This window comes from Gopherus flavomarginatus, chromosome 10, assembly GCF_025201925.1.
Source record: "Gopherus flavomarginatus isolate rGopFla2 chromosome 10, rGopFla2.mat.asm, whole genome shotgun sequence".
Classification (NCBI taxonomy): Eukaryota; Metazoa; Chordata; order Testudines; family Testudinidae; genus Gopherus; species Gopherus flavomarginatus.
In genome coordinates this window covers 14,163,028-14,178,263 of record NC_066626.1, presented here as the reverse complement: position 1 = coordinate 14,178,263, position 15,236 = coordinate 14,163,028, and the positions used below count along the sequence as shown (strand labels likewise).

The window sequence follows — 15,236 nt, the reverse complement described above, 5'->3', positions numbered from 1 at the left end:
CCATGACATGCTGAGCTCATCTTCCCGGGTGGGGAGGATGAGCAATAATGAGGTCGTGTGACTAACTCAGGCCGGGCCTAGGGACGTAAGAGAGAGGCAGAGCCTGAGTGGGAGCCTGTAACGCTCCAGTTATGTAGGGCTCGGAGTGTCAGGCAGGACAGAAGTCTGGGAAGCTGCAGCTGGCCTGAGGAAGCAACAGTAGGTGAGTGTTGCGTGGGGAAAGACTGAGTCCTGCAGGAAGTAAAGGGGCTGTTGGGATTATAACCCAGCTCCAGAAAGGAGGACTGAGGACTCCTGACAAGAGGAGAAAGGACTGGTTGAGTCACGGAACCAGTGGCCAGCAGGGTTAAGATGGCATGAAGTACTGTGTTGTGTATATGTCTGCAGCAAGGGAGTAAGATAACTATAAACTTAATAGAAATTCCATAAAAGTACTTTTTTTTTCTTTGCAATTTAGCCTAGAGACTAGGACTAATCTTGCTGTGAAAGTTTATCTTATGAATTTCAACAATTTTTGAGTTATCCATGCCCCAAAGAGTACACTAAAATCTTTCCTCAGCGGAAAACCTGTAATTTTTCACTCTCTCATACTCATTAATGGTTAAACAGAGTTTAAAATTTTCCCCAAATAACAACATTGGGTTGAGCGTAATGATTGTAAATAGAGCTAAAATAAGAATTTCAGATAAAGTGAGCATTAAAATAGAGGGGATATTACCCTGTGTAACCTCAGTAGCAGTTCTTGCTATTGGTCACATTTACATAAACAAAAATTGATTGGTTCCAATGCCAGTAGCTGTAAAATATTGCCCAAAGTGCAGAGTGGTTTCTTAGCATGTGATACATTGCCCAAAACCTTTGGCTATTTTTAATGGAAGGCATTTTAATGCTATTTCCCCTTGAGTCAGTTTGTACTTATTTTTATTAAGATGGAGGAGTCTTTTCTCCCCATGGTCCAACTTATCAACAGGGAAGGCCCTTGACAAGAACATCCCTCCAAGGTAGTGGGGAGCTCTGGTAAACACTCCCAGCAGGGTCGGCTCCAGGCCCCAGCACACCAAGCATGTGCTTGGAGCGGCAAGCTGCGGGGGGCACTCTGCCGGCACCGCGAGGGCGGCAGGCAGGCTGCCTTCGACAGCTTGCCTGCGGAGAGTCCACTGGTCCCGCGGCTTCGGCGGACCAGCGAACCCTCCGTAGGCAAGCCGCCGAAGGCAGCCTGCCTGCTGTACTTGGGGCGGCAAAATGCCTAGAGCCACCCCTTACTCCCAGTATCCAAGAGCCAGGTTTCAAAGGAAGAGAGTAGTTTGTTGAGAGTGTGTGGAATAGGGGGGAGGTTAGATCTCTCTGGGAGGGATCAGACTGGCATAGTGGAGGCAAACTTGGAGCCTTTTATGCCAGGCCTCCATCCCCTGAAGACACCAGGTCATCTGTTTCCAGGACAAGGCATTGCAGGTTGCTGACTGCTGACCTCTTTGCCAGTAGGCTGCTTCTCATATCTGAAGAGCATAGGTTGACTAGCTCCTTTCTCCCACCTTGGCCATCTATTTCCCAGGCAGGAGATATTGTAGTTTGGATGCCTGCTGTGCACAGAGAGCACATGTCAGAAATCAGAGATGACATCTGACCTATGCTGTTGGCCTCCCTATGTCAACTATAGCCTACTGGGAAGGGCAATAGAAGATGATTTATTTTGATTTCACTGCTTTTGGTTTCTTAAGAAAGACATTAAAGGTGTGTGTGTAATTGTGTCTGTGTCTCAGTGGATCACAGCTGAGAATACTAGATTCAGAACAAACTGCTGACAAATCAGACCAATTTACCCCAACTGGTGGTTATTCTCTCATTAGAGTATACCAAGCCAGTAACAAAGGTAAACTTCTGCCTCACCACACTGGTTAACAGGAACTCAAAGATGCAGTTTCCTTGGGCATTCCAACCCTTATCTCACCACCCAGACATTGGACTCCATGAAGAGTAGTTACTGAAAACCACTTTCATCACATAGAGAGTTCTCTAATCCCAAGAGATCAGCCATGTACCCAGGTCTATATATAACTCAGATGTTACCCAATAATCATGCTGCTGCCAGTCCTTTAATAACTAAAATCTAAAGTTTTAATTTAATTTAATTTAATAAAAGAAAAGAGTTCATAATGATTAATAGATCATGTACTGCAAAGTCCTTATATCAGGTCTGTAGCAGTGATGGTACAGACTACTAGCTTGAAAAGTCTCGCTGGTAACTTCAAAAGACTGGAATGTCCTCAGTCCATAGTTCAAAATACTCCTTTTTGTTGTAAATCCACAGTCCAGAGAATCAGGGCGGGAGACAGGCAAAATCGAAATATCTCCGGGCTCTTTTTTACCCTTTGCCATGTGCCTGGAATTTTACTGTCGCAAACAAAGCTCACAGCCCAGTTTGTGAAAAGTTACTGGCACATGAGCCAGTATCACATGAGTCCAGGATCACATGAGCATATTGCATGTCCTTATATGGCTTGATGACTCACAGGGGGTGGCCATTGAAGAGCTATCTGGATGGAATGAGTTTCTTCTATGGCTTATTGTGAGAGATAAGTGTCTTTGATGGACCATCAGCACAAAGCTGTCTAGCCTTGATGTAAATCTTATCTGGTGGGTGTTACCCAGGAATACTACATGTATAAGATATAAGTTCATAGCTTGTATTCATAATTTTAGATACAGAGATGAAACATGGATTTAACCAGGATAATCATATTTGATAGACTGTAACTTTTCCATTGATACCTTAGATGATGTACTTTGTACAAGATTTGTTAAAATTGTATAACAGTGGCAATATTCAGGATATAAATGGTCATATTTCAATTATAGAGCATCACAGTAATATATATAATACCGCTACACTTTATTAAATCATTATTGAAGCATTCACTGAAAGCTGGCACTCTGCTTTCCAAAGCACTGTAATTGTATGTGTCTAGTTCATTAAAAGTGATTTGTGAGAGAGCCATTAGCTGACAATATTTAATGCATCTTTTCTACTAAGCACAATTCTGTATGCAGATGTGCATCATCACACATCTTTAAAAAATCTGTTCCTTGTCATGAATGCAGAAGTGCAGTAGCTGATTTTTAGCATGTTGGGTGATGTGCATTTTTGTACGTGGCAGTACAATCAAGCTTGGTATTTATAAGAAAATAGTGTAATTTACATAACCATAAATCATTTAATTGTTTTCCTTTTTTGGTTGATTTCCTAGGGCTTCTGTGCTCAGACTTTCTATGGTCACCTGCATTCCTGTAATCATGCTACATTCAACATGAAGGTAAGTTCTGTGCGCAAAGGATAGGTTTCTCATATCACAAATTATAAAGCCAGAAGTTACCATTCTGATTATCTAATTTGACCTCCTGTATAACACAGGCCAAATAATAATTCCTGAAATAATTCCAGTTTGAATTAGAGTGTATCTTTTAGAAAAACATCCAATCTTGATCTTAAAATCTCCTCTTTTGTAAACAGTCTTCATGAGCAGATATTTCTCCCTCATGAATTTGCTAATCTTGTAGGAATGTCTCACGATCCTATGACAGTTTGTGAGGGAACACATACTGACTACAGTATGTAAAGTTCCCACTATATATACAATATTGCTCCATCCCTTTGACAAAGCTTAGTTTATTTCTTGCTGTCTCTGAGCCATTCCTCTCACTGTGACTGTAGAATTAGTTTAATTAGCTGAGGTTTCCTGTTGGCTGTTAGTCATTTCCTGGGTAGTTAGTTTTGTTGTTGTTGTCTATCAGAGGTGTAGCGAGCGCCCTCCGTACCCTCCGACCGGAGGGGGCCCCGCAAGGAAGGGGGCCCCTAAAAGTGGCAAAAAAAATGTAAGTTATAATGAGGTAAATGACATTTATTGACGCTATTGCACAATCCATGTCGGTTTTACTGACAAAACCGTGAAGTCATTATGATACATCATAATGCTATTGAATACATCAGTTGTCTGTCGGTCAGTTTCGAATTTTAGTTGGACCCATTCAAAGAATGTGTATTTGCATTCATAATGGTGGTCGGCGGATAAATGTTATTAATTTAGTTGTTTAGTTTTTTATCGTTTCCAACGCAGAAGCGTGCTTTGTGATGTCTAAGAGAATGTATAAGAGCGGAGCTAGTAAACGAAAGGCAGCAAAAGATGCCGAGAAGGAACTTGAGAAAATTCCAAAGTTGTCAACGTATTTTGTGCTGCAATCCAACGTACAGGTACAGGCACATGAAACGGACAGCGCTAGCAGTGACGAATCGTATCCAGAAGTATCCAGAAGTGCTTCAAGTGAGGTCAAAGGTGAAGCCAGTTGTTCTACCAAACAAACTGTGACAGATATTCCAGCTGCTGCCGAGAAAGAAGTATCTGAATCTGAACCACTGACTGATGATCCAGGAGATTGGCCGTCTATAATATCGGACAGGCAAGTGTGTGACATTGTTGCACGTGGCCCACCGCAGCAGAATGAAAGCTACGAATTTCCATTTAACGAGGAAAGACGGAGGTTCACAAGTACTCATTTCTATTGAACCATGGCAAATGGCGAGAAAATAAAACGTTCATGGTTAATGTACTCAGTTCAGAAAGATGCCATTTTTTGTTTTTGTTGTAAAATTATTTGGCACTGGCGACATACCGCTATGTCGTGGAACATCTGCTTGGAAAGCACTGTCAAAAAGACTTCAGCAGCATGAAACAGGCAAAGGTCATCAAGACTGTATGGTGAAATGGTTTGACCTTTGGTCAGGCATAGTAAACCATACATCTATTGACCAACTCGAATTGCAGGCTTTTCTGAAAGAAAGAGGATTCTGGAGAAATGTTGTCAAACGCATGGTTGATGTTGTTATTTTCTTGTCCGAAAGAAACTTGGCATTTCGAGGAAGTAATGAAAAGCTTGGCGATCCTTCGAAAGGTAACTTTTGGGGACTGTTTGAATTGCTTGCAAAGTATGATACTGTCCTCAGTGAACTTTTACAGAGGATTAAGAAGGCAGAGACACATGTTCAGTACCTCAGTCCACAGATCCAAAACGAGCTGATTCAACTTGTTGCCAGTAACATTCAAGAGGCCAACATAGTGCAGCTTAAAAAAGCAAAATATTATTCAGTTGTTTTGGACTGTACTCCCGACGTGTCACATGAAGAACAGATGTCTGTGGTGTTACACTTTGTTGAATGCAACGGTGAAGATGGTGTCAATATTCGTGAAGCGTTTGTTGGTTTTCTTAATGTTCATGATACAACTGGTGAGGGCTTATTGGAAGCGTTTCTTGAAAAGGCAAACAACTTAGGAATAGACATTGTTGACATGAGAGGCCAAGCTTATGATAACGGCGCAAATATGAGAGGAAAGAATAAAGGAGTTCAAGCCCGCATGCTAGAAATAAATGACCGTGCCTTGTATGTACCATCTGGAGCTCACACTTGGAATCTTGTGATCTCAGATGCGGCAAAGTCATCGAAATATGCCATTGACTTTTTTGGTCTGATTAACAGAATATACGTTATCTTTTCTTCTTCACCTTCACGTTGGGATATACTTCAAGAACATATGCCAATATCTGTTAAAGGGTTATCGGACACTCGCTGGGAGTCGAGAATTGATGCTGTGAAGCCATTGCATTATCACATTGAAGAATTGTGCAATGCTTTGTCATCTTTGCGAGAATATGTGCTCGAAAAGAAAGATGGCAATACAGCAACAGAAGCCGGTGCGCTTTTAGACCATGTTACTACGTGGCCTTTTGTTTTGACTGTGTACACGTGGTACGATATACTATTTCATGTCAATAAAACCAGCAAATTAATTCAGTCACCAGATGTGTCAATTGACATACCGCAGGCAGAAGTCAGTGCTACAATGAAGTTTTTGGAAGACTATCGAAATACAGGATATAACTCTGTGGTCACAAATGCACGTGAAATAGCAGAGCATATGGGTATTGAGCAGGTGTTTCCAGAAATCAGGGTGCGACGTAAGAAGAGAATGTTTGATTACGAATGTGCTGATGATTCGAGTCGTCTTTCTGCCGAAGAAAAATTCAAATGGCAGTTCTTTCTTGTTCTCACTGATCAGGCCATATCTTCTGTTTCGTCGTGATTTGACCAACTCGTGGAGTGGTATAAGTTGTTTTGATTTCTGTACAACGCTAACAGTCTGAAGCAGTGTCACAGAGAAAACGAACTGGAGAATCACAGCAAAAATTTTGAAGGAAAAATGGGAGACATTGATGCCAATAAACTCATAATGGAATTGAATCATTTTATTTATGTCATCGAGAAAGAGAGAGGACTTGTCACGGCAAACAATTTTTTAACGTACATATACAAGAACAGCCTTCAGGAGATATATCCGAATCTTTGCATTTGCATCAGAATTCTTCTGACCACACCAGTTACTGTCGCTGGTGCTGAAAGGAGCTTCAGCAGAATGAAACTGATCAAGAATATCCTGCGCTCAACCATGACAGATGACAGGCTTTCTGCGCTTGCAGTTATCTCAATCGAAAACAAGATTGCCAGATCTCTGGACTATGACGCATTGATTAACCAATTTGCGGAGAACAAGGCTCGAAAGAAGCGCTTTGCGTAAATACGGAATACATGTACACTGTAGGCCTATGTATACATAATATGAACCCTGTATATTGTATAAAATATATACTACATTCCAGTTTCTGCGTTGTAAGGGGCCCCGGACGTATGTTCGGAGGGGACCAAGTTCTTTGTTGCTACGGCCCTGTTGTCGATAAAGGCTATTTTAGATCATTTTGAGGTAGATTAGTGATAAAATGCAGTGATAGAATGCAGATAGATGGCAGATTTGGACAAGGTGTGGGCCCTCATGGCTGAACTTCATGTGAGAGTAGAATGTTCTTCGCAGACCAGCACATTAAGTGCTTAAAACACCCTGTCCCAAAGCCTGTTAAAGTTGGTGTACAAAACCCCATTGATTTCAAAGGGCCCAAATCAATCCCAAAATGCCCGTGAGAAGGGTATTTCCTGTGTAAGAGCTCAGTCTATGGGGCCTTAACTTCTAAGACACAAGCTCCAACTGGGAATAATCCTTGTTTTGATATCAGAGAGCCTTTCCTGGGCTCTCTGCAACCAGTCAGGAGGGCAGGGAACCCCAAAATCTTCCATTAATGGTGAGGAGCAGGACAAGGCAGAGCAGTGCTCCTCCCACCACACTGTGCTTCAAAAGGGGCTTCCCTGCATGGAATGGAAAAGCTGAACTCCTCTGCTTGGATTAGAAGGAGGGATTGGGAGATCGGACAACTGGTTACTGACTTTTCCATCCATCCTGACCAGAGAGCTCTATTGTTGTGGGGGAGGACTGGTAATGCTCCGTGTCTTTACCAGGCTGGCACAAAGGTGATGGTCCCTTACACTCCTTGCCTGCCTGTCCCTTGGGCACCTGCTCCCTGCTGTCCTCCTTGTTAAGTGTCTCCCAGCGGGTGTCCCAGGTGTCTGTCCCACACCTTCCTACATTATTGCAGGATTTTGAGGGGGCATCTGCTAGCTACAGAGAACACTGGATATTTTCTCCTTGCCCAATAGCAGCTGCTGCTTAACTGTCCCCTGATGCCCCTGTGTTACTAGGAAGGATCCCTAGAGTCTCATCTTCTTATATGACCTAGTAAGAGGTAGGTCATATTCCTAGTTTGGGGATAGGTCCTCCAATGGGATCCTAACTTCCTTCAGTGCAGTATTTTGTTTTAAATGATGCCCTTATTGAGCAATTACTAATCCTGCCCTTAATATTTTGCATCATGATGGCCTAAAAACATAGAATATAACTATTTATTATAATTAGAATGATGAATAAAGGCTTCATCAGAGCAAGCAAAGGTACAAATTGGCCTTTATGCCGAGCACGTACTAAATGACTCTCATCTCCACTGCAGAATATGCTACATGACCTAAAATAATTAACAGGAAGCCAAGGGACTATAGGCTGATCATCTTCCAGAAAAGCATGTTATTTTGATAAAGAATCTTACAACTGGCATTAAACTCTAGGCTGAAATCATTGGTTGACATTCTCAATGATTGAATTAGTAAAGATGGAAAAGCCAGTGCCGTATTGATTGAACTAAGGGAGGAGTGTAATTTCAGAAGTGGTAATTACAGTTATATAAATTAATTGTACATATGCAGAAGGCAAGGCAGCTGAACCTGAGGTGTATATGTTTCAATTGCCAGATTGTCTGGCCAGCATAGCTAGGACAATGCTTCAGCTGAAAAAGCACCAAAAGAATATTTTCCAAACCTCTCTCACTGAAAGATTCAAGTATTTGATGGAACCCAGCAATCTCTAGGACTGGCAATTCTACCCTCACCTGGTCATGATGGGCAAAATATCCAAAAGCACTAAATTCTGTTTTCAAAGGTGAGAGGTGCTTCAGCCCAACTCTCACTGAAAGTCAATGGGACTTAAGTTCCTAATTGCCTAACTCACTTTTGTTGTGAAATGTTATCCTCCGGCTCCTACATGCCCAAGTCACTTTTGGAAATGAGACATTAGATGGCAGGTTTATCCTGTTAGATGAAATATCAATTACCATTCTTAAGGAGCTATCTGAAACAATATATATTTTGGACGGTTAATGAATGTCAGTTATTTAGTATTTCACGTTACTGCAGTTGCAAATGTTACTTTTTGTTAAAAATGCTTCAGAGTTGGTTGTACTTTAGGGACAGAATTTTCAAAAGTGCTCAGCAGCCATAATTAGCAGCTGCATTTTCCAAATGCACAGCATAAGTGAGGATATAGTTTTGCACATTTCTCTAGCGACTACAGTGCAGACTCAGGCTCTCTTCAAAGGCTCTGAGTGAATGGCCCCAAGACATACAAGACTCACCAGAATAACAGATTCCACATAGCTCAGTTAACTGGAGGTGCTGAGGTGCCCCATCCGAGGGAGACTCAAAGGAAATTGCACTTGGAAGTAAAGTCCCTTCTCTAGGTATTATGGGGGACAGACACTTTGAATAGTGAAGCCTATGCACCCTTCCATCCACTGGCACAGAATAGGGAGGTGGGGTCATGGATCCAGCTCTTCCTTGTTGGTTCATGTAAAAGGCAAAATGGGACAGTTTTAAAGGACAATCATTTTACTGTCCATTCTGCAAAAAAGCATTATTGTTCTGAGTATTGAAAAATCAGACCTGATGTGTATATTTGTGTTCAGCAATGATAGGAAAACAGTGCAATCACATAATATAAATTTCTCTCAGGCAACTTGAGCTGGCATTGAACTTGAGAATCTTCTTTTTTGTAATACACCTATATCAAATTGTAAGAGTTTGATAAACCGCTACATTGAAAACAAGTTCTCCAATAGCACTTTCCAACTTGATAGGCATTTACATTCTTTGTACCTCATTATGGTACAGTAACTCTGTTTGCCTCTGTGGAATTACTTCAGATTCAGTATAACTTAGAGCAAAGTTTGAACCCTGGAGTGTGTGTCTAGAAATGCTTGTGTATAAATGGAGGAATGAGTGACCATTCATTAGTGCTTGTTTATAACTGATATTCTCTGCCTCTTGCCTGCATTAGATTAGGGGGAAATAAGCGCAGTACCCAAATTTCCTTAAAACAAAAAGTATTTCTGAAATTATCAGTGCCCCAAAGGCTTCATAGAACATACTTCACTAGCAGCATCCAGCTTTCCCTCCCCACACATAAATGCAGCCAGCATTTCAGGTCAGTCTTCCATTGATTTATTGAAGGACAAATAATGTCAGACAGTTCTTATACAAAAACGAAATTTCAATTTTATTTACCTCTTCAGCAGTCCAGCTTGATGTCAGCTACCGTTTAGCTAGGCCAATAATATTGATATTTGATGTCAGTTCTTATTCATTACTGCACCCAAATGATACAAAAGCCAAATCTTTTAGATGTTTCCATAGATGGCCAAATAAAGCCAGGGCTGTCAGACTACAGAAAAGAACAGAATACAAAATCAAACATGAATCTGCTGCTGCTGCTGTTATTTATGTATTCAGAGTGTTCAGTTCTTTGCATAAGCTCAAAGCCAGTCACTTATAAAGGTTACCTAGTAATATCAAATGTGTAATTAGACATGCAGAAGGGCTAATAGGCTCTTCTCCTAGTTTATTGCTATCTTCATGCATAAGAAATATAATTACACAACTGGGTTACATTCTAAATGCAGATATTAGTATCATTACTTGAAAGTTATTAGAAGTAAAAAAAAATAATAAAACTGAGATGTGTCCTTATCTAGGCAAAGGGAGAAAGAAATTCCTATTCTGTCACAGTGCTGGGGCAGAGGAAAATATGCACCAAAACATAATTGTTCCTCATTCATTTTGTTGGTAAGTAGAGAGATTCAATCAGATGCAATTGTAGGAAGACCCTCCATCACAAGTAGGACTGATTCCAACTCCAGTAGCTAGGGAGCTCATCTGTGTCCTGCTTCTTTGTAGGGGTTCTGTCTCTCTGCCACATGGACTATTCACCACCCTTTTCCCCACCTCACACCGTCAATCATAGAATATCAGAGTTGGAAGGGAGCTTAGGAGGTCATCTAGTCCAACCTTGTGCTCAAAGCAGGACTAATCCCCAGACAGATTTTTTTGCCCTAGATCCCTAAATGCCCCCCCAAGGATTGAACTCACAACCCTGGGTTTAGCAGGCCAATGCTCAAATCACTGAGCTATCCCTTCCCCCTGTATAAAATCCCACAGGTAGTTATCACCTATTTGAATCATCAAGATTCAGTCAGAAAAGACGTTCTGAAGTCTTCCTAGGAGGATCCACTATGTCCCTGACTGGAGCATATATCCAGGTCAAACTAAATATTCATGTCATATAACTCAGAAATCAGATTCTCAAGTTATGAGAATAGACTAGAATAGACTCTTCGCTGACTATTCCAAATATCAGAAGTTCCTCAACTTAGTCACCTCAGTAACAATCACAGACATCAGCTCTGTTATTCCAGATACTATAACACAGTGTCTCGGAGGGGGATTCTGCCTTCTTTCTGTGGAGAAGTCCCTAAATGTATGCCTTTTATCTTGTTCTGATGATACGCTGAATGTCGGGAAGCCCAAGTTCATCCCTGCAAATTCTTATTGTACTGTATTAACCTTGCAAACCATAATTCTCTTGCCTTCTAGAGAGGCAAAATGATCTTAAAATAAAAGCACCTGAATGGGACTCAGGAGATGTGGGTCCCATCCTTAGCTATGCCACAGCTTCCTATGTGATATTGAGTTCTCCACTCTCTGTTCTATTTTCTTGTCTCAGAGAAGTGTTGTGAAGATAATCTTAGCAATGGTTATGGTTCATCTTATGGATCAGCTCAAATAGTTATGGTTCAGCTCACTAGTAGGGTGTCTTGAACCTCCCTGGCTGTCCTCAGTCTCTAGCTACCCAGTAAATTAATACCAACCTATGAGCAACCCCCCAAATATTTGAATTGGGATTTTCATCAGGGCCTAAGGAAATCTGGCACTCAGATCTCATTGAGCTGACCACTATGGTGAGGTAGGCTATTGAAATACTTACAGTGAAAAATCATCCCTCTCTTCCTTTTGACACATTATGTTAATCCAGACACCTTCTTTGCTGAACACTGATTTAGCACACAACCCCCCCTTCAGCTCTTCCTTTTCACATCAAACAGAAAGGTGTAGTTCTTCCAGTTGGTAGGTACAGTCATATTTTCATGGAAGAAATATGATCCTGGAAGTTGAGTCTTTTTTGGATGAAAACATGAGCATAACTATCAACTAGAAAAACTACATTTTTTCTTTCTTAAAGTGGAAAGGCAGAGCTGAAGGCTTTGAATCTTTCTGTCTTTATCCTTTGCACTAAGTTTTGGCATTTTTTTCTTAACAAGGTTCAATCTACAGAAGTCAGTTCCCTCAAGCTAGGAATCTTGAATTTAACAAGACTTCCACTCTTCCACAAATTACTAGTTTGTTGAAGGCTTTCACCAGACTTAGTCCTATCAAGACTTATATCTCTAAATGGAATCTTAAAAAAATACTTATAGATCAAGGCAACATCCTTCAATCTCACCCTCCTTTATTGTTTTACCCATTAAATTCTCTTTCCTTTGCTATTACTTCAGCCAGTAGAGTAGGTGAACTGGAAGTTCATTGAACTTAATCTCCCATTCTTCCAAGATAAGATCACATCCTCTATACTTTTCCTTCATCCATCACCAAGGTAAAATAACTTTCCATTTGAACCAATAAATTTCTCTTTGTTCTTCTTTTGTTGTCACATTAGAGCAACTCACTGGAGTTCACAAGAGCATCCGGTACCCTTCATAAAAAAATACTGTCTCTTTGCAAAATGTCTCTCTCTTTCTTCCTTATGGTAAACCCAGTAAAGAGCTCCAAACTTGCTAGAAAGTTTTGGACCCACTATGAAATGGCAAAGAAGCTGACTGTACCATCAATCAGCTCTAAAAACCCTCCTTCTCCTCCAGCTATCTCTACTCTCTCAGCTCTCTTTCACACATATGGAAGCCTCCAGGAAAGAAAGGAACAGAGCTTCTCATAATGAGATTTGTAGAGCCACCTCTTGGGCTTCAATCCTCCCCTTCACTAAACATTACAAGATTGATACCTGTTTGTCTGCAGATGTTGCCTTCTGGCATCAGCTCTTGAAAGCTGCTATGTATTTCTAACCTGTTTAATACCTTAATTCTCTTCCTTGAATAATGCACTGTCTGATGTATCCCAGTAGTATTCCATATTCTTGGATCAGTGAGTACACAACAAATGGGAATAAAATAATCCCGTCGGTATACTGAAACAAGGAGTCCGGTGGCACCTTAAAGACTAACAGATTTATTTGGGCATAAGCTGTCATGGGTAGAAAACCTCATTTCTTCAGATGCATGGAGTGAAAGTTACAGATACAGGTATTATATACTGACGCATGATAGAAGGGAGTTACCTCACAAGTGGAGAACTAGTGTTGACAGGGCCAATTCAATCAGAGTGGATGTAGTCCACTCCCAATAATTTATGAGGAGGTGTCAATTCCAGGAGAGGCAAAACTGCTTTTGTAGTGAGCCAGCCATTCCCAGTCCCTATTCAAGCCCAAATTAATGGTGTTAAATTTGCAAATGAATTTTAGTTCTGCAGTTTCTCTTTGGAGTCTGTTTCTGAAGTTTTTTGTGGATACAGACTAACACGGCTACCCCCTGATGCTTGTCTGTATATTGGTTATCTTGGAGTAAATGCACACACCATTGCGGAGGCTGTCTCCATCCTTGCTATGAATTTTAACTTGTCTGTTTTCTGTGTGGTGTCCAGTGTGATACATACGTTTCTTTGGACCCCCAGGGATCATATACCAGATGCATGCCTCCTTAACAGGGTAAATAGTGCCAAAATAAAAATACCTTTAAAGATGTCTTTTTGTCAAGGATTTGTGGATGCTAGGCAGTAGTTTTCCATGCGCTTCTGGAATGGTGAATGCACTTGCTCTGAGAAGAGTAATATAAATTTATTTACAGCTTGCACAGGAATGTCCCATGTTCATTATTTCAATTTTCAATATATTTAATAAATATTGGCATCGTATTAAATGAAAAACAGAACTCATCCATTAGTTTTTATGTAAACAAACTTTGTTTAATAGAATTCTTGGTTTTGATGGAAAATGGGGTTTCTGCACAATCAAATTTTTTCACAGGGAAATTAGAGACAAGGTGGGTGAGGTAATATAGTTTATTGGACCAACTTCTGTTAGTAATAAGGACCAGCTTTCAAGCTACAGAGAACTCTTCTTCAGGTCTGGGAAAAGTACTCAGGATGTCACACCTAAATACAAAGTGGAACAGATTGTTTAGCAAAAACAATGAGAAGTTCTAACAAATGTATTTGGGCATAAGCTTTCGTGGGCTAAAACCCACTTCATCAGATGCATGGAGAGGAAAATACAGTAGGGAGGTATAAATACACAACATATGAAAAGATGGGAGTTGCCATACTAAGGTGGTGGTGGGGGGTTAACACACATGCTAAGAGACCATTCAAGGAGAAGTTGTCTGTTAACACCTCTGCAGTCATAGGACAAAAAAGGGAGTTAGTGGGTTACAGATTGTCGTAATAAGCCATAAATCCAATGTCTTTATTAAGACAATGATACACTTACTGTATGAATGTCAGGACTCATAGAAACCTTACTCAAACCACTCACCACACAAAGAGCTAGCTTCTTTCAGGACCTCTTCCAAAATTGGAGAATATCCACTCCCCAGTGAGCCACTCTCTTCATAGTTGACCTTGAGGAAGAATTTCTGGACAATTGCATCATGAAACTAATGATAAACCTGAGACATACCAATGCTATTGCCATCCTCTGTAAAGATTACTGCTAAACTCATTCAGGATGATTCTGAGAGTCTATTTCACCAACAAAAATTGGTCCAACAAAAGATATTACCTCACCCACCTTGTCTCTCTATTGTCTTGGGATTCACACAGCTATAACTACACAGGAAAATGTTGACTTTGGAGCGGAGCCCAGAGCCGGAGCATGGAGCAGCTCTGGAGCAGTGGAGCCGCAGGTTTTTGCCTGGAGCTGGAGCAAAGCCAGAGCACAGCTCGAAAAAACCCTGCTTTGGAGGATATTTTAAAAAAAATTCTTTTCCATCTAGAAAATCAAAAAAATTGGGGGTCAACATTATTCTTGGTCTGTGTGGACATACCAGAATACAGTCCAGATCAGTGAGTAGCTGTGTCACCCCTGGCCTCTCACCTGAGGTGCCCTTTCTAATGCCTTGCTGCTGTAGCGTCCAACCTTAACTGTTCACAAACCGCCTCCAGCATGTAGATCACTTCTAACTTTGTCTCTGTGTGTGCTGCAGCCAGCCAGCCACACCTTGGCTCTTAAAGATTATCACCGGGTTACCCCCAACACACACCCAGACCCAGATTTTCCCCCAGAAACTTATGTTTTGTACTGCCCAGACCTCTCCTGGATAATACAAATATATGGAGTCTGTTATTCCTTTAAGGGAATAATATGCACACAATTTGTTACCCCAAAAGGAATTACTCAAACTCTTCAATTGGAACACACTGGATTAAATAAAACATATTTATTAACTACAAAGAGAGAGATTTTAAGTGAATACAAATAATGAGGCATCAAAATCAGAAATGGTTACAAGAAAAATAAAGCTAAAATGCTTACTGG

At 40.9% G+C, this 15,236-nt stretch overlaps 1 protein-coding gene across 2 annotated transcripts in view; it reads left to right on the top strand.

The window, feature by feature from the left end:
• The window catches only part of SPAG16 (sperm associated antigen 16), an 817,531-nt gene that overhangs the window by 632,933 nt on the left and 169,362 nt on the right, over positions 1-15,236 (top strand). For both annotated transcript variants that reach the window (XM_050916165.1, XM_050916164.1), the window contains one exon: positions 3,246-3,311. In XM_050916165.1, coding sequence (XP_050772122.1) covers positions 3,246-3,311 — 66 coding nt within the window. The remainder of the gene's footprint in view (positions 1-3,245; positions 3,312-15,236) is intronic.